At 36.2% G+C, this 25491-nt stretch overlaps 1 protein-coding gene across 1 annotated transcript in view; it reads left to right on the top strand.

Moving 5' to 3' along the window:
- Window positions 1-21639, top strand: part of TMTC2 (transmembrane O-mannosyltransferase targeting cadherins 2) — a 175369-nt gene extending 153730 nt beyond the window's left edge. Inside the window, exon 12 of the mRNA XM_031055582.1 lies at window positions 18728-21639. Within this exon, the coding sequence (XP_030911442.1) occupies window positions 18728-18907 (180 nt within the window). The 3' untranslated portion in view covers window positions 18908-21639. The remainder of the gene's footprint in view (window positions 1-18727) is intronic.
- Window positions 21640-25491: the final 3852 nt, after the last annotated feature.

The following is a 25491-nucleotide window of genomic DNA, read 5'->3' as shown; positions in this document are numbered from 1 at the left end:
TTTAAGAAACCAAGCATAAAAAGATTTTATTTTTGCAATATTGGCGATGATTCATTCATCACTGAACTAATTCTGAAAGGTCTGAGAATACTGTTTATTTTTTTCATTACAAGCCTTATTGCAATGAATGAAGTATTTGCAAGAAAAATATACTTGGCAAAGGAATGACTGAATACAACAAAGGCGTGTTAGAATGTATATCCATGTCTTGAATGCCATCCTTGCTTTTGGATACACATTATGTTTGCAGATGGTAAAAGAATTAAAACACTTTGATACAATAGCTGCACCGGCTGAAAAGGAGCTTGGATGCAAATTAAAAACAAGTCTGGCTGTATTAGTGTTTGAGATATAGACCTAGCTGTTTTCTTAATAATGTTCACAATTAGCCTTATTTACATTAGGTGGGTATTTATCCTCCATGAAAGTAATTTCCAGACAGATTTCAGAAGAGCAGTATTTTCTGTAGAACACACTGCTACTTTGAAGATGGGAACAATTTGTCTTTAACTTTACTAAAGAAGCAAACATTCTCAAAGTTATGTCTATTTTAGCTTTCAGAGTCAACTTCCCCTGGACAGCCAAGAGTTGTAGAGGAATCCAGGAAGCAGTTCAGAAAACAAACCTACTTTTATTTGCAATCAATTATTTCTTACAGGACTGTCTTTTCTTCCTTCAACTATGTAGGTAGCCTACAGAGATTAGCCTCCCTAGCCCCTTGATCTTTATGAATGATTTCCAAAAAATACGTTACTGCATTGTGTGCTGTACCATGATCAACACAAAATAATTTTAGAGCTTTCTCAGTGAGAAACACATTTGTTCTAGCAGTGTTGCCTTGAATGTACATTAATCACATTAGTCTAATTTTATTAAATTCAGTTGCATGAAGAAATGAAACCATAAGTTTCTTGGACATTTATACAGTAATTATTCTGAGTGTGAGAATTGCTGAAGAAAAGGTGTATTCAGGGATGATTTCTGGGTACCCTACATACTGTAATCTTCACAAACCAGGAAAGTGTTTTAACAAGTCATTAGGCACTCTAAAATGTGAGCTTTAAGCTTGCTTTGCTGTGGGAAAAATCAGGCATCTGTCTTTAAATTGCCATTCTTTACAGGCATGTGAGATACCAAATTAAGCTTCAGCCTTTGTTCAACTTTTAAGATATCATTAGAGCTGCATTTCTAATTTTTTAAGTCTGAACCTGAAGCAGCCAGTCATTAAAAAGCTGCTCTAGAACCCCCACATATGGCCAATGGCTTTTGAGAAGAAAGGGCACTTTGAAGTGTGACCTCAAGAGTATTAAATGAAAGAGAGCTCACCAGAGCCTTAAGACTTTGAGCCACCACCTTGAGCTGATTGGCTTAGGAGCATTCCTCAAGGAGGTGTCGTGACCTGTAAGTCACTACCATCCCAACCACATATTAGTGCTGCTTGCAGTCTGGAGCTCATGACAGCTTTAAGCCCCATGTCATCAGCACATTGTCAGATACAGCTGTTTCCACTCTACCACTTCAAAAGGGCTTGATTAAATGTCTTACTGTAACAACATACATAAAGACACACACGGAGAGCGAGGGGGAAAGGAAAAATGTACCTATAAGCAAAATAAATACAATTTGCACTAGATGGTTTAATCATGATGTGGGGGACTAAACCATTTCTTGACTTGAAGGGCTTATGTAATCAGTTAACACAATATCATATTAAAAAACAGTTTCTACCAGTGCTTCTTTAATTTTTTTTTTCCCAATACTGGAGTACAGATTTCATGCCAAAGGCTTCAGGCTTGCAATAAGCTCTACCTCAAGCTGTCTAACTGGTGAAAGAAGAATGCTAGTGATTTCCACATAATTGACTGTAATTTTATAGGCACCTTAGAGATAACATGCTTTCGCTGCCTTCTTTAAGAAAGTGTTCATAATTCATGGGGTTTATTCATGGCAAGACTTCTAAAAGAAAATACTTCCACTAGTACATACATCTTTAAAAAAATAAATATAGCATTTTTGTCTTGAAACATCAATAATCAAGATCTACTTTATTATATATTTTTTTTCCTTCAATGTTTCTGTGCTAAATTTTCCTGTTTGATTTTCTCATGAACATTCAGTAATTGCCTCTCATAGCTTTACCGGGTTTGGAGTAATTGTGAGGCGAAAAAGCGTAAATGCATTTTGCCAGCTTTGTTAAGGACATGTCCTGTTGTTGCCAGGGAGAATTTTCATACTTTTTTAAGAGCTTCTGCTATGCTAAATCTACTGATGATGCCACTAATGGATGGTTTAACAGTGATTCTTGCATTGTCTGCTGCTGATCCTCAGGTGACAGAAAAACTGGCTACGCTAGATCCAATGTCACAGCCACACTGCTCCAGGGATACAGCAGATCCCTCACCAGCAATGTATCTGTTGCTCCTGCAGCTGTTTTGAGCAGGTCTACCTAGTCCCTGTTATTCAAATGTAACTGGGGTGCCTTGCCGTCCATACTCCTGGTTTCTGGACCGTAGTACAGATAAAGCTGACATAATTCCCTAGAGAAACAGTATATATATGGTTTTAACACCATGTATTATTGTCAGTTAAACATGACAATTTACAGCTGCATATCCTTGTTTTAAAATGTTATTCTGCCTGTTTACTTCTTCATTCAAAATAATGAACACATGGTAATATTTTAGCTTTATCTACTGGTGATATAGCATGACCACAGAGCTGTATTTTTAAGTACAGCTGATCCATCTGTTTAGTTGTCTGCCTGTACTAAAAGTGGAGCAGAAGGAGTTTCTACTGACTGCCTGTGTGCCCTCTGAGATGCTCCCAGCTTCTCCTGCCCTGTGTCAGGGCTGCACATCTTCCCACTACCAGCACCAGTTGCTGCTAAGCCTGGCATTGTTTAAGGCTTCCTCTCAAGTGTGCCAAACTTTCTGCTTCAATAATATGAATGGCTGTGGATTCCTTCCAGCCCAGCAGTGCTCTTGGCTTCCTGAAAATGCCTCCTTTCTTTGCTCCTGTTAAAGGTGTGAGGAAAAAGAAAACTTCCCAAGATCCAGTTCTTCTTATCTTCCTGCTAAAGACTGAACCAATTGTTACAGGGCGTGTAGGACTTTCAGGCACTAAAACAGGTGCTATGGCTTCCTAATAAGAAGAAAAGGCATGAGTGATGAGAACTGTATTTCCAGATAACATGTTTTTAATTTTTTTTTAGTTTGAATTCAGACAGATACAGGGGTGGGGTGCTTAGGCATGGATTAGCTCTGCTGGGAGAGGAGGTAGTGGAACCTCCTTATTGAAAAGAGGACATCACTCTCTGATCTCAAAAGGTCAAGAGAGCCCTTTCTTGGTTACTATAAATTGGTTAGACTGTCCCTGTTGAAACACCATGAAAAAATGACTCTGAGATTTGATATCAGAATATCTGTGACGTTTTTCAGTGTGTATAGTGCAAGGGTGACCTAGCTTAAAGGTTGTGCAGAAGAGAAAAATTCAAGAGAATTAACTGAATGCAAGATTCCCTTCATTTCAGGTACGAAGACTCTTCAGTATTTGCACAGAAATGGCCATATTTCCCCATGTAAAGAGTTTATCCAGGCACAAAGTCTCTCTGCTCCTCCTGAGCTTTGTAAAATCTTATTAGTCCCCAACTCAATTTTCTTTTGTTTTTGTTTTGCTTCGCCCCTTTCAGGTCCTTCTTGTCTGAGGCTGAATACAGGGCAGATACATTATTTACATCCAGCTATTTGGGAAAAACAATGTTTATTCTTTTGAACAAAACTATTTCTTTCTGTATTTGCAATTATATTTGTTCACGGCCCTCCAAAATATTTTTATTACACATTTGGGGTGGTTGTTGTGCACAATTGTCAGCTTCAAGACAGGCTTCTGTGTTGCTCTGAATCTTAAAGTATTCCTGCTTCAGCAGAGATTACTGTCTCCCACCTTAAAAAAAATACAACAGAAGAAAGAAAAAACCTCATGTAGTGTTTTCCATCCCTGTGACCTCCATCAAGGGACAAAGAAAGAATACAGGCTACTCGAATGGGGATATTTACCTGTACCTGAAATACAATATCAGAATGAGTTATATAATTTGAAAACTGATTTACTCAGATGTGGAAAACACTGAATTTCCTTTGGGAAATACATGAGAATATTTATTGCCTTACTGCAGAAAATTGTACTTGTGTTTTCTCCTGCATTGTACCAGCTCTGTAAAAGCAAAGATTAATGTGCTTTTGGGCAATTATAGAATACTTAAATCTAGTTCTCAATATTGTGATCCATCTTTGTGTAAGATGCAGAGGAACAAGGTGGAAATCCTGTCATTACAGCTCTCATTTTCACTTTTGTGAGAGCTATGTTATGGGGAGTTTATTTGTACTCTCCTGATTATACAAGCAGTTAAACACATAAATGTCTAAGATCAAATGGTTTTCTCAGTGTAATTTGTGAGCTTTGAAATTGAATTAAAATGTGTTTAAGTTGCTGTTTATTTCCCATCTAGAATAATTTGTTGTACATTGATATTCTAATCGATACAGAGCTATTTTGTCTGTGCAAGTTCTAAATGACTGAAATGAAAATACATTCATTCAAGTTTTTTTTGCTTATACAGATATTGCATTGCAATACCACCATTGACTTGTTTATAGTTGCTTGTTTCTCCTGCATATGTGAGATAAATTGAACTCTGTATGTTCTGATTTTATGTGGAAGTATGCAAACACCCATGAGCTGTCCTTAGCTTAAAGTTCTCCAAGCAGTAAGCTGCACACCCAGAAACACTTAGCAAAGTAAGCCAGAAGTTCATTGTTATGGTAATTCAGAGTGTTTTTAATTTCATTTTTAGCTATAAAAATGTTTACATATTTCCCATAAATATTAGTCCTTCTACAGTCTAATTATTGACGTAATGTATTTTCCAAGTCTTTCGACTTCATGAACAGTGAAATGTATAGACATGCTTTTACTAAAAGGGGAAACAAATGTTGGAAATAGGCATCTCTATACTAACTCTCCTTTTCTAATTTATTTAACCTTTAGAACTCCATTAAATAATCAATTACTCTTACCAAGAAATGTTGAAATGGTAATTTTGTGCTAAGGATGTAGTCTGGGAGAAGGAAACACTGATAATTCATATGCTATTTACTTAGGACACAGGGTATACCAGCTTTTCAGTATGTCTGATGGCAATTGCTTGTGTGCTTGCTAATAAAGTCTTTTCTTCACACAAAAATAAAAGTAAAAGAAAAAAGTACCCCAGGGCTTTTTGGTTAATGCAGCCATTTTCCATTGTAGACTCTGTTGCCCATAGGTTCAAAATGTTATGTGACTAAATCTCCAAAAAATAGAAAGACCATGTCTTCACAAAAATCATGCATGTTTATTGTTGATTTAGTATGTTTCTCAAGAAGTTAATCAGGGAAGTATTAATTTATAGATTCTCTCTGGGCATCTACCCATGGTCTTCCAGTACCATTAGGTGATGTAATCCTTGGATAGTTCATAAATTCTCCAAAGTGAAGGCATTCTCATACCAAATAATACTTGAGTTATTTCATTGTCAAGACTTTGATTCAGAAATTTTGTAGGACTGCACCTCAGTTAACTTGAAATGGAAATCTCGCATTATTTTTAATATGTATTTTCATCATGCCAGTCTTTATCTCATGTAGTCTTTATCTCATGTATAGATATGTTCAGCCCACCATCAAAAATGCTTAAAGAGAAAAAAAGATGTAAAGTCAGGTAGGCCTGTCCCTTGGAGTGCAGATTTGTTTCATCTATCATTTTTGTGTTTTTCTTCCACATCTTAGTAGGCAGATATTCTTTTTTTCCTGTGCTTACTCTTCAAGAATGAAAAGAACTGCACAATGTTTGTGTTTGTACTCAGCTGTGATGTTAATTTACTGAATAATTTGAAAATTAGGCTTTTGAAACTAATTAATAAGAAGCTAAATAGTCTAGATTTGTACTATTGAGTTAAATAAAACAAATCGTTATGCTTTGAGATGATGAGAGGTAGTAGTTTGTGAAGATGCTGAAATTGTGGAATTGAAGATGGTGTATCATGGGTAGATTTATGCACTTGATTGTGATTTACAGTCTGATAGTAATATGGCAGGGGATACTGTGCTGCCTACATCCGCTCCTGGAGAGAGCAAGATTGCCTTTGCCTGGTAAATTTGCCCTTGGTGTCAATCAGAAATAAAGTGCCATGAAATAGAGAACTCACACCAGCAGATTAGCATTTCAGAAATTAAACCATCTGTTTGAACTCAATTAAAAGGGAATCCAGCAAGGCTTTTCCTAATAGAATGTTCTAGTGGTGATTCTAGAAACAATGCAAGGGATTTATCACACAATTAGAACTCATAAGAATGTGAGTTTAATGCCCATTAAATAAACCCAGCAACTGTACATTCTCAATAGGATGTTTTGCAATAAATAACTTATTAATTTCCTTCCTAATCTGTATTTCTGATGTATTTCTCAATCTACGAATGATTTTTAGTTGTGTATTGACATATCCTACTAGATTTTTTTTCCCCCTACAAGTTCTGGAGAAAGTTTCTTTCTCACAAGATGGTTTTGCTGCAAGAGGTCTTCTCCCCCACCCTCCCACCCCTTTGGGTTGAATGTAATTTTGTGTATAGAGGAGAAATGCCCTGTAGTGAGGCTGGTTTTGGTCTGAGATCTGCCTGAGAAGAACTGTACTTATGCAGACTGCTAGGAAGGGGATGGGTGGCAGGTGTCTGTATGAAAAAATTTCCTTTGAATTTGGTTTTAAAAGTAACTTCAGTATCAGTTTGAACACATTTTTGCTTCAGAAAGTTAGTCCGGAGATCAAATGCCTGCAAATGAGAAGGTTCAATGGGGAGGAGATGGAGAGTTGCTTGTTTCCCCCAAGGAACAGTCCCTTTTTGAAACTGTCTGAACCCCACTGTTTATGGGCTACCTCTTCATTTTGCATTCCTGATTCTGTTTACCACCGTTAGTTTTACTGGAGAGCAAATGTGCAATCCATTGTACCTACCCTATTGAAATGTCTCCCATACAATGAACAGCTTTATTACTAGGCTGAAGAAGTTTTACTAATTCTTCAGGTGTTCCAGGAAGGATTGTCTTCCTTAACAATAAATAACTTTAATCTGGCATTATGGTTTGTAACAGTGCCAGTTGCCTCAACATCTGTCTGCCTGAAGCTCATTGCAAACAATTACAGCATGAAAGAAAATATAAACTTCTTTCAATAAAGCAGCAACAATAAATAAAATCTACAATAAAACCCCTAGATTAAATTCCATAGGAAGATTTGCTGTGTGTCTCTTAGATTCTATGGAGGTGAATGATACATATATTAATGGTGGAGTTATTTGGTGGAGTTTTATTGCAACTCAGTAGTTCTACTTCATTTTATCACATTCTGACTGCATTTAAATGCACTTAAAATTATCAGACATGTTCTGTCCTTCTTTAAAAAAATCCATGATCCTTCATTAATTCTACTTGGAAAATTCTATTCAGATAGCTACATTGCTAGAGTTTTTTGCTGACTAGTTCACAAGTTGAATGTTTTACCCATAACAGAGGAAGAAGGTGCTCTCTGAGCAGAGATTATGGAAATTGCACAGGAAACAAACTTTTTGGTTTGGGCAGAAAAATGAGCTTGAACAGAAAGTTCACTGGTAGAACCCTAAGTTCTGTGGGATCCTGTGGTGTTCATATGGAATGAGTGATAGGTGTAGTAAAATTGAGGCAAAATAATCTAAGTCATCAACTACAAAATTGTTAGCAATTCTGCTGGCTCTGGATTATACTTTGCCCCAGCCACAGAGGGCTTTATCGGGTCCAGTTTGGAGCAAGCATCCGGTTTCACTGAATTTCTAACACTGAATTTCAGAGGCAGGAATTGAACTTTGAATTCTTGGTGCTAGTCTTGCAACTATTAATTGTTCTATTGTGCCTTTAGAAGTAATTAATTTAATGCTTTTACAAAAAGAAAATATTGTTCAAATTGTTGCTTCATGTGTCCATTTTTTAAAACTTTAGTTTGACAAATACAGAAAACTTCTGTTAAACAACATTTGTCAGCATATATCACGTGCAGTCTTTTAGAGTAGAATGTCCAATTTACCACTGAACATGCCCTGCTATTATTGATATTAATTGCTGTAAACACATGTGTCATCATTCAGATGTGGTAAATAAGGCTACCCTAGCTGCAAGTAATTTTGGTTTTTCAGAAGTCACAACCTTGTAAAAGCCTACTGAGCAATTAGTAGTCTTACTATTAATGATCAAAAGACAAAATTTTAGAAACTGCAGCCCTGAAATCTTTAAGCTGTAAGAATAAAAATTAAATCCGTGCACTTACTGTGGAAGTTAATAATTTTAATATGTACTGTGCATTTAATTGCTAAATACTGTACAGGGGACACCTGCAAGTTACTGGCTGCCAAAAAGTAAGGCATGAATTTTTATGAATTACACAGAACACTGTAATTCAGCATTTTGCAAACGACCTCTAGTATGTGCCTCTCTTCTCAGCTGCTCTCATAATTCTGTGTGTAAAAATCAAACTCAAGACAAGTTTGGGCGTAAGCTTATTGCATTAGGTAAAAAGCATGGAAACGATAGGAGCCAGATGAAAAAGGACAAAGAGAAGAAAAACATGCAATGCCTCAAAAAATCCTAGTGTTTTCTTTTCTGTAATACTCTAAGACCACCCTTTGTCTGTGGACTGTCTTCATAATGATTGTGCAGGATGGAAGCCTTAAAAAAATTAACAAGATTATTGTTCTTTGTGCTCAGAGCACGTATGTCAAGTTGCATAATGGTTTATACAATGTGCCTATGTATTTTGACTATAAATACATAAATAGTTTGGGAAAACATACAGTTATACCAATATTAATCTAGTTCTCAAGCATTTAATTCAGTTGTCAGCCAAAGGCACAAAGGCTTGCTGGAAATTTAATGTTCAACTGAACATTTGAGTCAAAATATTGGAAATCTCATTACATTGAGATTCCCCTAACTAGAACCTAGTTAAATTTTCAAGGCTAGAAATTAACATTACTTCTTTCTGAAGCTGCAGTTGTTGCTGCAGTCTATTTGACTCGAAAATAGGACTCTAATGTAATATGCCTGTCACAAGCATTTGGAAAATCTTACAACCTTCTCTGCGTATCAATGTCTTTGATGAGTATCTGGGCAGAAATAAGTGGATAATGCATTCATTTTCAACAGTCATTTTTATTTTCTAATGACACTTTATTTGATTGGAAAAGTAAACATGTTTTAATGCTAATAGTGTGAATATAATTGTGATTAAAAATTCTGATGATCTGTGTATTAGACTTTTCTCTGAAGATTAGTCAGTTTTGATTGTGTTAGTGTGGACAGCTATTCTAATCAGCCCTGCATGTGAGCTGCTGGGGTGAAGTACATTATATTTTTTTTAACTTTTTACATTTCTTTAAAATTAAAAGTGGGCTTTGTCTTTAGGCAACAACACAAAGCCCTTTGATTTTCTGTTTTCCAAGGTTTAGAAAGAAAATGCAGGTAAAAATACATTTACTCACAGATTGATTTTCATTTTAATAAACTTACTTTGTTTTAATAGGACAGAATTCTGTTAGTGAAAGATTTTGAGCAATTTCTATTTGTCATTACGATAGTACAGATGACATTTCTGTTCACCAGGTTTTTCATTTTTCTGAAGTACAGACTTCCTACTTAGTATGTGGCATATTTGTGCTGGATAAGGTAAATAAGTTGTTAAGTGTTTTATAACATAATCACAACTATATATTAAAATCATCAAATTGAAGACAGTTGGATTTCTATAAACAAAATTCAAGTGATTTGGATTTTTTGTTTTAAATGGAATCCTAAAGTGTGAGGAAAACTGAAGATTATTCTATCCTATACTGATGACAGCATTTAAACTGGAAAGCAAAGAAGTTTAATTAGAAACACTTTGAGGTCTGGAAAATGTTCCTTTTTTTTTTTTTTTAATACAACCATAATATGAAATGCTCATAACGTATGTTCCTCTTTAGCTTTTATTGTGGTAATACAAGTATGTTATCTAAAAATGTCCATCACAGTTTCCATATAAACTGAGTGATTACTAGGAGGCTTCTTAAGCATAAACCAAAGCTGTTGATGCATGACCATTGGGAAAAAATGTCAAGATACACGGAAATTACAAGTGTAAGTACATTTTTGTGGGATGTTTTCAGCTGTTGTTAGAGTCCACAGCCTTTAAAGTGTTTTAACACATGCTTTTGTTAACTTGCTGCTCTGTAAACTGGCGTACCCTGAACTTACATAAAGCCCAATGGTATCTAGTTTTTCTGCATCAAGATGTAGCATGTATCCATATATCGTTGCTTGGTTTTGGATAACTATGTTTATAATATGCTGAGCAATCTTGGAGGGTTGAGATGAACAAGATGTTGAGGGGAAAAAAAATCTCCACTGGCTGGAGAACATTGATAGTAAAATGTCCCCTATTGATGTGGTAATTTGAGAAACAAAGTAGACTGCTTGATGCTTCCTTCCTGTGCCAAGTCTAGAACTCTTCCCTGACTCACAGCTGTGGGTTTACTTAATGATGCTGATGTCTCAAACCAGAAGCAAACTGAGTAATTTCATGGTATACTTGTGGATGAAAACTCGCACATCTGTCACCAATAAATAGGAAAAAAATGGTGAGAAACCCTTCCTTCTCTTTTTAATTTCTGGCTTTAAATGTACGTATCATGTAGTTTGCAATTTGAGATAGGAAAGTCTCCAGTGTTTCAAAATACACAAGGTTAGATGCATACAATTTCCATATATATCCTCCTTTCACCAGGTGGGTTAAAGTGTCATCTGCTTTAGGTGTCCAGATGGGAGTATCCAAGTCTAAAAGAAAAAAAAACTAAAAGAAAATATGCATGACCTAATGTTTTTGTAGTATCATCAGCTGTTATGGGTGAGCAGGTATTAAATGATTCTGGTTTTCTAGCTTATTAGCATACACCTAATTCCCATTCAGCAAACAAAACCAAACCCCACAAACAAACAAACAAACCCAAATCCACACAAGACAAGAAACAAACAAACCCTTATCAATATTATTCTTTTAGGCTGCAAACTGTTGACATCCTACCTGTGCATTTACCCAGAACAAACTGCATGAGACAGACCATCATACTTGGAGAGACAATTCCATGTACCCATAGAGATGGCTGCACCACCTAAGAGCCTTTAGTTCACCTTTTCTAAGGCTGCACCAGGGCACAGAGCACCAACAAACTGCTCTTAGTTTACCTCTGCTATTTGTGAGAGGATCCCTCTGGTCTGTTGTACTTGGACAGACTTTGTTTTCTTCTATATGGGTTTGTAATCTAAACATTTGCATAATCGTCATGAGTTTTAGAACTTGCTGTCTCTCCATGAAAAAAGAGAATAAAACCCCAAAACACACACACACAAAAAACCAACCAAAAACCAAACACCCAAAACACCACTAGATTGACCTTTAGGCAATCAGCATTTTATTGCTCTGTTTGTGGTCAAAGAAGAGAAATGGGATATTTTATATCCCTACTAAACTCCTCCCCATTAGCCAATGGCCTGGGTATAGAAAACTTCAGGCTCTGTTCATTTCTGTGCCCTTTTTGGCAACAGAAATAAACAGAATTTGGACCATTCACAGTATTTAACAGTCTGATTCTTTAGGTACAGTTCCTCAGAGCACAATGATTAAAGTCAACAGAGAAGCCATTCTGTGAACTTGTGAAATAAAGTCATGGCCTAAAAATACAGAAAGTCTGATGAACAGACCTGTCTGTCACTCTTCATGTTTTGTGTACACTTCAAGGTTATTGGGAAATATCTTCACAGCAAGATTTCAAAGCATTGTAACTAATCTGCGTATATTCAAGTTTGTGACATTTTATAAGATAGCTGAATGTTTAAGAAGCATTTCAGTGGAGTTTTGTTCACATTCTAGAATAGTTGTTCATTTACAGTTGCAGCCCATCCCTGCACTGCTGCCACAACCAAATCTCAGGCATCAGCTACTGCCTTTCACAGTCAATCTCTGACACATGAAAGCATTAGTAGTGACATGCTGTGTTTTGTTAAAAATAACAAGCTATTGAACAGAGCCATCATTTTAAATAATTCCATAAAAATGTTTCTAGAAAAATCACACATATGAATTAAGAGTTTAGCTGGCTTTTCTTAATCACTGTAATATATGGTACAAATCCAGCTAATCTTCATGAGGTGTGAGGACTGTACCACTGAATATGAAATACACAATTATATAGTGCAAGATTCCAGCAGGTGCCCCTCCACTGGTACAAATTAGAGACCACAGTTTGAAGACCTCCTTTCAGGCGTTTCTCAAGATTCAGAAGCTGGTTAAGATACTGGTTTGATGGTAAAGAGTCATCAGGATTTCAGTCAGAAGACAAAAGAAAGCAATTTACCTGAAGAAGGTGACAAAGAACTGCACCAGATCCATGATAGTATTGTGCTGTGAGAAGGCAATCTGCAAATAAAACAGAAGTAAATTACAACATTTTCAGACTCAACAGCTCTTTTTAGACGAGGGCTTTATGGCTCCATGGATGATTACTTTCAAGTGTAATTTCAGTCTAGTCTGCACACACCTGCATTTATGATGAAGTGAGATGAGCAACTAATTCCCATATCCTTGCTGGTATCAAAACACAAACAATGGAATATAATACTTCTACTGAAATAAACTTAATAGAAATATCCACGTAGTATGAAGAATAAAAATAATATGAAAAAAATTAGGAAATCATGTTGTTATAAATTGTCTTGTTTATAATGAACTGTTTTAACCAACACCATCTTCCATTTTTATAAAACACTGAAACAAGGTTTTAGAGAAGACAAACAACATATAGAGCTTAAAATCCATGAATTTAAATATTTTAATTGTATAATATTAAAATTAATGTATATGTTAATTTAATTTTTATAAAAGATAAATCCGGTGCATAATAAAAGAGTTTCAAAGCAAATTACTTTAAAGACAAAGTAAAAAATATTCTTTAGGGCTACATTTTTATAGCCTCAACAGAACATGCATTAGCATGACTGTTGTAAAACTGCCGTGAAACACAACTGTCATGAAGTGCCGTGAAGCACGACTGTTATAAAACTGCCGTAAGGCGCGACGGCCGGAAAGCGTGACTGTCGTAAAACTGGCTGTAAAGCGCAACTGTCGTAAAGCTGTCGTAAAAGCTGTCGGAAAGCGCGACTGTCGTAAAAGTGGCCATAAAGCGCGACTGTCATAAAAGGTGCCGTAAAGCGCGACTGTCGTAAAAGGGGCCGTAAAACACGACTGTCGTAAAAGCTGCCGTAAAGTGCTACTGTCGTAGAAGGTGCCGTAAAGCGCGACTGTCGTAAACCGTGACGTAAAGCGCGACTGCCGTAAAGGGTGTCGTAAAGCGTGACTGTCGTAAAAACGGCCGTAAAGCGCGACTGTCGTAAAATGTGTCGTAAAGCGCAACTGTTGTAAAACTGTCATAAGAGGTGTCATAAAGCGCGACTGTTGTGAAACTGCCGTAAAGCGCGACTGAGGTACTTAACTTTTGTAGAGGTTCTTAACTTTTGTAGAGCTCCATTTTAAGAGCTTGCAAAGATGCTGATTTTTTTGTTTATTTTGCAGCAGAACTGAATGTTTTGCTGTCTGGTTTGATGACACCAGAACTCCCTTTCAACTTTGAATTTGAGCTTTTTTATTCTGTCTGATCCATACTACTTTGCAGTACATCATGTTATCTTGATCCAGAGTGTTTTTTGCACCAAACTATCAGTACCTAGACAATTGACTTTTGTTATCTTAGCCAGCTTACGGGAGATCAGTGTCTTAGTTGTGGTTCATGTTCTGTTTGTGACAAAATTCCAGAGACAGCATATGCAAAATGCAGTTCTTGGAGTGTAGAGAACCAGGTGGAAACATGAGTCTCTCTCCATTTGCTGCTTGGTTTATCTGAGAACACCAGATCACTCTGATAAAAATGTCTGCTTCCATGAGCCACTGGTGATTTTGTGTGAAGTGTTGTCAATGGAGAGTAAGATGCAGTTGGCGACAATTGGCATGTTCCTCCCCTGCTTTTCCTTCCACCAGTGGTAAAAGTTCAAGAGAAAATTCTTGCTAGCACTGCAGAAGGATAAAAAAGGACATGAGAGCAGATTACTTAGTGGCCACTGATCAGATGCAGCAGTCCAGCATGATTTTCTCTCATGCCTAGTGAGCCATTCTAGACCTAATATTCTGCTGTTTGACTACTCAGTCATTGTACCACCTATGTGTCTTCAGTTATCAAAGAGAAATATTTGAGTTCTTCACCCCTTTTAAACTCGAAGTACTGGCATGAAATATTCATTTGTGATTGATGTTTTGTTCCCTTCTTTAACTCAAAAGAAATCCTTTAGAGTGTCCTTAATTGCACTTTTTAAAAACAATGCACAGCCTCTGTGTTTCTGGTAGGTTGGTCACACTTATTATAGTATTCATTCAACTGTCCTGGGGTTGTTTTGGAGCATCTACAGTATCAGACACAGCAGTAATTCCTTAAGAGCAAGATGGATTTTGGCAACATCTTTTCAGTGACTCTTTGAAATGGGTAATTGAGAAGCATCTTACACTTCTGATTCTACTGAGGTAAAAATTGCCATAATTTCCTTAGAAGTACCCCAGCACCAACAAAATTATCTTTCATCTCAAAATCTACTGCCCTGATCTCTGTGGGGTTGAGCAGAGAAGGTCATCTGTAAGCAGAGCTTTGAGGAAAACAGTTTCGGAATTTCCTTGCTTGTGTTTGGACTGGCTTTTCTTTTTCATACTCCTCTACCATGCAAAACATATATTTGTGCCAGATTAAGTGTTTGTGTATTCGTTCCTCTCTCCTTAACTTGACCATGTAGGAGTAAAATTGTCTTTTTGTATTTGGGACTGTACTTCTGCTATGGCATTTGCTGTATGTGTAATCAAAGATGGTAAACAAGAAGGCAGTTCATCTTCTATGTCATTAAGGTTGATTCTGTTTGGGGATTCAATACTGTATATGGTTACAGCAGTGTAATCCTGAAATACTACTCAGAATTATTTTGGATTATTTGAAGATTTTATAGTTCTCTAATTTTAGAGAGGACTTTTTGATAAGATTTTTGCATGGCCCAGTGATCTCCTTTAATTTTGGTACTTAAAGGAAAATCTGAAAAAATTGTCATCAATGTAAACCAAAACCACCTCAGGCAACTAAATGCTTGCCTTGTGTTATTTCATTATTCATTAACTAATCTGTTATTCCTTTTCCCTCCTCCCCATGAGCACCTTCCTCCACTGCCCCCAAAAAACCACTAAGGAAACAAGCACACCATGGTAAAATGCTAATAATGGGAATAATTCCAAATAGACCATAAAAGACAGCATTTATAACCTCAGTAGAAATGCCAGTCAGCTATTTTTGATGTAAAGTATCTGTCTCCAGAAGGAAATGAAGGCAGGCCTGTTTCTCCTTTCAAGTCTCTGAAGTAGTAGGTGGTGTCATTTGTTATACAGTGCTACAAGTCCCGTGTTATTGCAGTGGTAGCTGCTGCCTTTGTTAACATACTGAGAAGTTTTATCAGCTGTCTTTAATAAAAGACAATCTATGTGAAGCAAAACTACAGCAAATGTCTCTTGCTGTCTTATCCTCTGACCATCCTTTTTTAATGCCAGAGAGCAATGCCACTGATGAAGAATCTTGCAGATGTGCAAAATTCTTGTGACTGTTACAATAAACCGTAAATATTGGGGTAACTGATATCCTAGAAAGTTAGGGAACAGTCTTTCCAAAATCCTGTGCACTTTCTTATTTGAAATGTAAAGGAGCTGGAATGAACTGTCAGTTCATACCTGAAATTATTTATCAGTTCACATTTTCCATGGGTACCTTTGTGTAGAACATTAATGGCCTAGAATTTGTTAGGCCTGCAGGAAATCAAAAATGATGTGTAGAAGTAGGAAAATTTCAGTTAAAAGGCATGCAGTTTGTTCATTTTATTTGTTTCTGTTGCTTGCTCTTGTGAAATTATGTATCAAATTAAAGACATGATGGTAGAAGAGTTTCTTAGGCATATAGTCTTACATATATGATGTTCTTGATTAGTCCCATACACTGACCATATTTTCAGGAGGGTATGGAGGAAATGGGGAGGAATTCTGGAAGCCATATGAGACAACTGAGTTATTTCCTGCACAGTAAGTTTTGGGAATGCTGTAGAATTAGCCCTGAGCACATTTAAACATGTGTCTTATTGCTATGAGTTTTTAAGATATTTTTAGTCCTTATCCGTTGTAAGCTTTATCTCGGTGCAAACACGCACATAGTTATAATTCAAGTGAGATGACAGCTCTGTGTCAGTAACTTTAGGAAAGTTTTTTCGTTCATGAACTCTCATTAAACAAAGAAATAGGATGACTAGAGGGAATGGACATTCCTACTCATGATTTGAGAAAATTCTCTCAAACAAGCTGAAGTCTAATAATGAAATAGATATGGGGGTATTTAGACAGTCATCAATGTACATGTGAGCTGATTTCCAAGTGTTCTTCGCTTTAATAACATCAGTTAGCACCCAGAACATCTGCAATTAAGGAGTATATTGTTTCATTACAAAACAGTATGCAAGACTGGCACTTCAAAGATGGAGCTATGAAAATATGGCTGCCAATATGAGTTACTTGTAGCATAAATTACATTTCAGGGGCCTACTTTCCCTTCTTTTGAAGAGTATTGAACTGATAAAACTATATAAAACCCAGCTGGCATTTCTTGTTTGTTTGATTCACAGTAGAATGACTTACAGAAGGTGGAAAAAATCTGTCAGGGTAAGGCAAGAAAAAGCAAATCTAAAAATTACATCTTCAGATTCCTCTTCCTTAGCATTGTGATGTTTACAATAAGGAGAGCTGAACTAATTTTGTTTTGCTTAATTTTGAAACTCTGTAAGCCATTTGTTCTGAAAATTTGATGCATTGCAGTTCTTTATGAGACTTTGTGATGTGTGTATTAGTAGGTTAAAAGAAGCAAGAAGAAAGCTGAAAAAATATGAATATATAGTATGAGAATATAAAGCATTGGAATTATCTGAACAACATTTCCACTTCAAAATTCAGGTTTTGGACATAAGAATTATAGGGATTTTGTTGGAGCTTGATTCAAAAGGATAAGAGTAATAAGTTTTACTTTGTAGTGGAGAGGCTTGGAACAAAGGAACAAAGGAAATCATCATAATGATTTCCTATGGCCACATCAGTCTGGGAGACCAACTATAGTACATATTTTATTGGCCTTCTACCTAACGTATTGTCATACAATCATCAAATGGTTTGGGTTGGAAGGGACCTTGAAGATCATCAATTCCGACCTTCCTGTCATGAGTAGGGACACCTGGACCAGGCTGCTCAGAACTCTCTCAAACCTAGCCTTGAACACTTCCACAGCTTCTCCAGGCAACCTGTTCCAGTGTCTAACCACTCTCCTGAAGTTATTGTCACTGGAGAGCTCCTAAAGCACACCAACACACCCTCACAGTAGTCTGAACTTGATATGCCATTCACATTTTGAGTATTATTTCCAGCAGAACACTGATGAGTGGTGGCTTGAAACACTTATCCTCTGAGGCAAAACTATGTGACTTTGAAAGTGAGTTTTCCTAAAGCTCACTGAAACTGAGGCTGACCTGAGGGTGAGAACCATAGTGAACTTTGTGTGGTATTTTTTCCCCATTTTTCTTTAAAATGCAAAGCACTGGCTTGACAAATGCCTTTACTGTGCTCTCACTAGGATGCGAATACCTTTGGTGCTTGCCAAAAGGTAGGTTAGACTCTTCAGCTTCATAAATGTGCTTTTCTGCCCTTGTAATATTTGTTAATTCCAGTGACCAGGCATGCTATTATCATCAAGAACCTATTATTTCATAATGGAATAACCTAGAGATGAAAAAAATAAAAACAAGCTAAGCATTTTGTCTTAGCTAAACATGAAAAAAATTCTAGTAACATAAGCTTTTAAATTTATTTGTTACAAGATTTAAACATTTTTGTTATTAAAATAGCATTTTTCCACCACTGTTAATTTTATTCAATCATTCATTAAGGAATAATTGCCACAACCTGAATCTAAATGGATATCCTAGAACCCCTGGACATCCTTAGAGTCTGAGAGCAGGCTATATTTCTTACCAGTTACAATTAAGACAAAGAGAAGAAAAGGATAAGTTCCAATTATTATTGTGTTAATTATTCCCAATGATTATAAACTCTTTATTGGCAAGGGGTTTGATTAAAATTAAATTCTTGTTGCTAATTCACTCTTGGATTACTTTAATTTTCTCTTGGAACCTGTGTTATGCCAACAGTACCACATTTAAAGCTTTTTGAGTTCTGTGTTTTCTCATTAAAGAGAAGTCTTATGTCTGTAAACACTAGAGCTTGACCTGTTTAAAGCACAAACTACACAGCAGCTGTTCAGAAACTTTTTCTTACTATCTGTATTTGCTTAAATTACTAAATTACTTCCATGAAAAATCAGCAAACATAAGGGAGTAATTTAAGTAGAAGAAGATTGTCTAAAAAGAAAAATTGAAAATATTTGTAATATTTCTCCTTCTTTTTTTTTATTGGTACCAGTATCCAGCTGCCCTAATGAATCTTGGAGCCATTCTCCATCTGAATGGCAAACTGAAAGAGGCTGAAGAAAACTACCTCCTTGCTCTTCAACTTAAACCTGATGATGTCATCACCCAGTCCAATCTTCGCAAATTGTGGAATATCATGGAGAAACAAGGTTTGAAAACATCCAAAACATGATGATGAAAACTCTGAACTACTTTTCTTTAAAGTGATTAAACCCAAGAACTTGAACTTCCACAGAGTTGTCAGGTCAGAGAACTTGCTGGACTTGACTGCAAGGATCCGAGGTCCTAATTGCTGCTAGGAGAAGCTATTCTGCTAGAGAAATAGAAAAAGGGAGACTTTGAGGGATTCATGAAGAACTTGTTAAACAGCAAATATATTTGGAACAATGGCACGTGAGAGAAATTGTTTCAGTATATTTGATAAATAATTGCAAATCCCATATTGCTTACTTTTGGGTGGGTACTTGAAATGTATGCTGTCATAGAAATATGAAGGGAAAATCACACAGTATACACTAAGCCATATGGGAGTTAAAGTGGTAATAGTAGGTCAAAGTATTTTGCTGATACTGTGACTCATTAAAAAGTGTACTAAATCCAGTGTGTTTGCAGTTTGTCTTAATGCTGCTGTATCTCACTTTTGAACCACTTGCTAGCCAATTTCACAGCTTATATGGCCCATTTTTTTCAAACCTGTCACATGATTAGATGACAGCATTGCAAGTTGTTTACTGAGAATATGCCTGTTACTTTAGCTTGTTAACTAATAGTGCAGTTTTCTTGAGATACACAGTCAAATTTCTGTGAGGTAGACAGAATGACCAAGGAGCTGTCTGTATTGTACATCAGATGTAGTATGTAGGCTGGTAAAAAAAAAAGACCAGAGGTGTGATTTAGTAATACAAGCAAGAGGGATGTTGGCCCTGATACCAAATCAGTGTGGTCAGACTGTGATCTTAGAAAAAAATAATTGATATAATAGAATAATGTGTTTGACTTTCTTTACTTTGCAATCAGATAAATCCAACTTTAAATTGGACTCTGCATATTATGTTTTCACAATTACTAATTAAAATGGGATTTGAAAATATTAGTGGGTAAGCTAAAATGAGACTTCATGAGCAACTCAGAGAAAAGGGAATGTTATGCATTGATGAGGCTAGCAAATAACTGAAGGGACTCGATTCAATCATGCTTAAAATAGTGTAGATTGAGAGGAATCAGTAATGGTGGTTGCCAGTTACTTTTCATATTGTTGATGTTTTAAACAAACCCATTCAGATTCTAACCAAATATTAGCATTCCGTTTGTATTCTGACACATGCTAGCAGCAGAGCTGTCGAATATCTAAATACGCTTTTGGTGAGGTTCAATTTATTTCTGTTTCAGAATGATTTAGCCTCATTACTGTTTTAGTCTTCAGATCTTAAATGTAAAAATAATTTATTTTAAATCGAAGTATATGAAGCTTTAGTAATTCTTTTTCCAGGCCATTTGTTAACTGCTTTTTTTCTTTGGAATAAGTATTATTGTTTGTAAGAAAATTTACTATTTCATTTAATGGCCCTTTGGTATCTGCTTCAGTATTCCTTTCATAGTGATAGATAAAGTGGTAGAGCACCTTGAACTGAAGCTTCTTCAGGATCTTCTGTTAAAAAATCTTTATTACTGAAAAAGGGTTTGGGGTTTTTAGTTTACGTATTCCTTTTTAACTGTTGAGCATCATTCCAACAAAAATGTAGAGAAGAACGCCTTGCTGTATTTATTTATTTATTACTTGACTGCAGCAATGTTACCTGCCATTAACACAATAGTCTCTAAGTGTTGCTATTTCCTTTATTTGGTTTTATTTACATTTGTTTTGTGATTATTGTATATACCAAATGGGAAAGGGAGCACTTGAGTTATACTCTACCTTCTTGGTCATTCTACCCTTACACTTGGATTTTAAATCTGTAATGAAATAGATTGGGGAATAGCTGTTTCAAAGTCAGTATAGTAGAAAAACTGTAGTTATGTGTATTTCCTTTTTTTTCCTCTTGCTCACTAAAATACCGTAAGTTGCTGAGTTTACAACTGGCCCACCAGAAGGGCCAGAGGGGCAAGATTGTTTGGTTTTGTGGAGTGTGTCAAGTTTTTCTCAAATAATGTTCTTGCTGGAAAAGCAAAACTGAAGGATCAAAAGTTGAATTTCTACTTGATTGTTGAAACCAGTGTTAGAATACAATGGTAGCTTGAACTTATTCTCCTGCTTTACTGACTTTCTGGGAAAAGATATAGAAATAGATAGTAACTGTAACTGAGCTTGGTATAGAACTGTGGTATCCTGCAGCTTTATTTGCTCAACAGCCATCAAACTTTGATGGCTTCTTGGTCTTAATCATTCACCAGGTTATTTGTCTCCTTCAACTTGTACTTATTCTTGTTTGGTAATTTTTATTCATTGCACAAAAAGGGGGAAGAGGGGAGCACTCCTGTGATACGGTGTCATGCTTTCATTGATAACTGGCTTTGTTTGTTTCTTTAAAAAAAAAACAAAAACAACAAAAGAAAAGGAAAAGAAAAAAGGACTACCATAAATTTACCAAGAATGTCCCTGAATACATTTTTTAATATAGGTCTGGGCTTGATAACTTTCTTCTTTTGGGATAAATTTAAAACATGTTTAAAATATGTCTCTCTGCTCAGGGATTTGTGGTGGATTATTGCAGACAGTGCTAAAAAACAGAAAAAGAAAAAAAAGAGCACAAGACAAGTTTACTAAATTAAAATTTTATTTTTTGAAAAACTGTTATTTGTATAAATTATCAGATTTGTAGGCTTTCCTTTTTGTAGAAATAATTGTTAATGTGCCAGATAAAATAATTTCAATTTTGTTTTCAATAATAAAGCATTGATAACTAATACCCTGTGTATTCCTTTGTGTTACTGTAACAGCACTTTGAGTTTTTTAATTGTTCTAATTTAATGAGTAATCTTGATTATTTTATGTATGGGAGAACTGGATAGTGTAAGTAAAATACAACCTGTCACATTTGGCTTTCTTCTAAACTGTATTGGAATTAGACTTCAGTGGAGATTTTCAAAAAGGTTCCCTGAAAGCATTTTTTGATATTTATACTCACTAAATCTAGCCAAAGGGATATGATAACTATCATATTTGATTATTGACTCTAAACTCGGTAGGAATAAAAGCTGATTAATGTATTTACAAAATACTTTTATATTACCATACAAACATGATGTCCGTAAAAATGTTAAAATGTAATTGGTTACAAAAGCTGAATAGAAGTTTCTGCCTATGTACAAGGTCTTTTGCATGTATGAGGTCACCTTTTCCTCATTCTGTGAAGTCATATGGTAAGTTTCAAATCTTCTGCCTTCCTGTGCAGAGATGTTATGAATTGACATGGTTCTTTTGCCTTTTGGCTGTTTTTTAATCTTCTGTGGACAGAACCTTCTAAGCTCAGTGCAGCACTAATATTCTTATATCTACCTAGTTCTGTTGCATTCGGGTCCTGAGCATTGATAGGCTTGCTCTACAATTGAAAAACATGCATGGGCATGAGCAGAGCAGTCTTTTGGTCACTGAGTTGCAAATCCACCTGTCATGACTTATTTTTATTGAGGGTCACGCCTCACCTTCAGACATTCCTTGCCTGAGGAGGTGTTTATAAACAGCAGATGGTGAAGGTAGAGTATGCAAAGAATCATCTGAGCTGTGTCACTTGTTTCTTGTGGAAGCAAAGTCTAAGCATGGGCTTGAGCTCCTGCTCTGGCACCTTAGCCGTGAACCCTTCTGCATGAGACCCTGTTCTGTCTGCCTTGTGCTGTGCTTCCAGTGTTTCTGTTCTTCCAAGAATCACACTTGCAGGCAACGGATACTTGCTATGTCTCCATTTCTGTTGAAGGCACATGACAGCTCTCTGGTGATTTTTTAGTCCTGCTTTCACAGACTTATCTGAATTTGTGCTCGGTAGCTGGTACGGATGGCTGTATCACTTCTGGGATTTCAGCTAGGATGAAGGTAAGGCACTGAATTATTCTGTGTAAGCATACCAGCTCATTAGGATCTGGCTTGGCACTCTGTTGTAGGCATTCCCATAGCAGTTCTGCCAGACAGAGGTGAATGCAGGTAGCATGGGAGAAACACTGCTTCAGTTCACATCTGATAATAGGCACCAGCAGCTGAATTACGATCAGATAGGCTCCCTTAGGTAGGCTGATCCTGCAATTTGAAAAGTCCCTGCCTTGTTTCACACAGATACTGAACATTTAATCTCCCTGAGATTCAGCGGTGTGACATTGAAAGAATGTGGTTAGAGGAAGAGAATACTTCTGCTGTTGTGAGGGGATATTATGAAGGAGGCTGGGAGGAGAGCCTCCCAACATTTTGGGGGAAATCAGTAAATCTTTAGAGGGACAAGCTTTATTCCAAGAGCAAAGAATGAACCCTGAGATCAAATTATTCTAGGATAAACTATGGAAAAGTGTATGCATCAGTAATTTTTTTTTTAATGCCACAAAGCAAAGCCCTAAAGCTATACAGACTTGTAAAAAGTTGTAAGTTCTTCTGCTAAAATAATAAATTCAAACCAAACATTGCCAACAGGAAAGGCTGGCCTTGGAGCATAGTATTATAAAGTTGAGGACATAAAAATATATTTCCCATTGTGCAGGTTTTCGCTGAGATCATTTTCTTCACGGTAGCTAGAATAGTTCTGTGTTTCAGATTTGAGCTAGAAAATGTCACAGAGATGTTTTAGCTATTGCTGAGCAGTGCTCTCACAGCATCAAGGCCTTTTGCGTGCCTCACACTTCCCCACCAGTGAGGGGGCTGGGGGTGCAACAAGGAGCTGGGAGTGGACACAGCCAGGACAGCTGACCATGGGGATATTCCAGACCATATGGTTTCCTGCTCAGCAGTAAAACTGGGGTGGAGTTTGGCTGGGGGCAGCTGTGGCTTGGGAACCATCTGGGTATTTGTTGTCTGGTGGTGAGCAATTGTTTTTCACTTGTATCACACATGTTTCTTGGGCTTTCTCATGTTTTTGTAATATTCCATTATTATTATTATTATTACTGTTCATTTTCTTTCAGGTATTACATTTATTTAAATTTTAATTATTAAATATTTCCTAAATCAGCCTATGGTCTTTCTTACTTTTATTGTTCCAATTCTCTCCTCCAGCCCACCAGGAAAGAGCGAATGAGCTCTGTGGTGCTTAGTTGCCAGCAGGGGTTAAACCATGACACCCAAGAAAGGCAGAATGCATGACTCAAGTTATGCCACTTGATTGGAAGACATTTAAAGTTGTACTTTTATTCACATTTCAAGTCAATGTTTCTCCCTTCTCATAAAGAAATTCTTTATCTTATTTACGCTGTTGTTGTGCACTCTTTAGTGGTACCACAGTTCTAGAGCTGGACAGCTTTAAAGGTTATGTATGAGGAAGCATTTCAGAAGGGCAGAAACACCACAGTGCACCTTCTAGAAAGGTTTAAGATGGAATAGAATAAATCATTCACTCTTGCTGTACACTCAAATTATTTTTTTATATAGTTTCAGTAAAAAAGCCTAGTTTTACTTACTAAAGTTATTGAGCTTAAAATTGTTTATGTGTAAGGCTGGAGATTAAATTGTTTATACATACAAATCTCTATCTGTTTATGTGCATTTAACCACAGATTTATGTTTTTAAACATCTGAGATTTCCTTTTGAAGAAACGAGTACAGAAGCCACGTTGTGAGAAGATGTGGGGTTTTCTTCATTTGATAGAGCTGTGTGTGAGCCTGTCTTTCCTTGCATCACTGGTCCTTTAGCTGATGACATTCTATTTCTATATGAATATTTTTGGGTTTTCTCTCTTGCAGAGTTTCAATAGTTCAAGTTACAGATTCTGTTTAGAGCTACGTAGAAATGGAGTTTTGATGGCTTTTAAACTTGAGTTCAGTTTTGAGTTCAGTAATTATTTAACCCAGGTGAACAGATTTTTCGACCCGATAATACAGTGGTTTTCTCCAACAGGCAATCCTGGAAAGTAGTGATTGTTTGAGAGTCTTTGTTGGTTCTTCTCTAGGGTTTTTTCCTCCTGTCAGCAAAACATTTTTTATCCTCTTCTGGAGAAATATTTTATTTTGTCTCTAATTTTCTTGAAAACAGATGTTCCTGCATGGCCAGTATTTTTCTTTATTACAATGAGAAATTAGCTTTTCATAGAATGGATTTCTTTATTATTTGGTCATGTTTGTTGCAACCACAACCGTAAGTTTCTCTGCAGTACATGAGTGTATAATTCAGTGTATTGTTCCTTATATTAAATCAATTCCCCCTTCTGGTTTATACTGATATGCAAAGCAAATCATTGCCAAAGTGACTAATTTCTGCACATCCACAGTTTCTGGAATACAGCATTGCTTTTCGTATTGTGAGAGTGAACATTTTGATATGACAACATGAAGATGTAAGATGGTAGAGTAGGACTCTTCTTTTTTTAAATCACCATTATCTCATAGTTTTTTGTCCTTTTCCTTAATGAAATCATTTAACATTATTTTTTTTTAAAAAACTAAACATACTATTAATAGCAATAGAGCTCAATGAATGGCACTTATGCCTTCAAATTCATGGATAGAGTGTAGTAGCTCTGTCATTAAAATCGATTATTTTAATTACAATTCTTCCCTTCCAAAATGCCATTTCTCTATGAAATTTTAGTGGCAATTAATCTTTTAGCTATATAACTGTAAATTTC

This window comes from Geospiza fortis, unplaced genomic scaffold, assembly GCF_000277835.1.
Source record: "Geospiza fortis unplaced genomic scaffold, GeoFor_1.0 scaffold166, whole genome shotgun sequence".
Lineage (NCBI taxonomy): Eukaryota > Metazoa > Chordata > Aves > Passeriformes > Thraupidae > Geospiza > Geospiza fortis.
The sequence above is the reverse complement of the archived record's forward strand: the minus strand, read 5'-3'. Positions and strand labels throughout refer to the sequence as shown.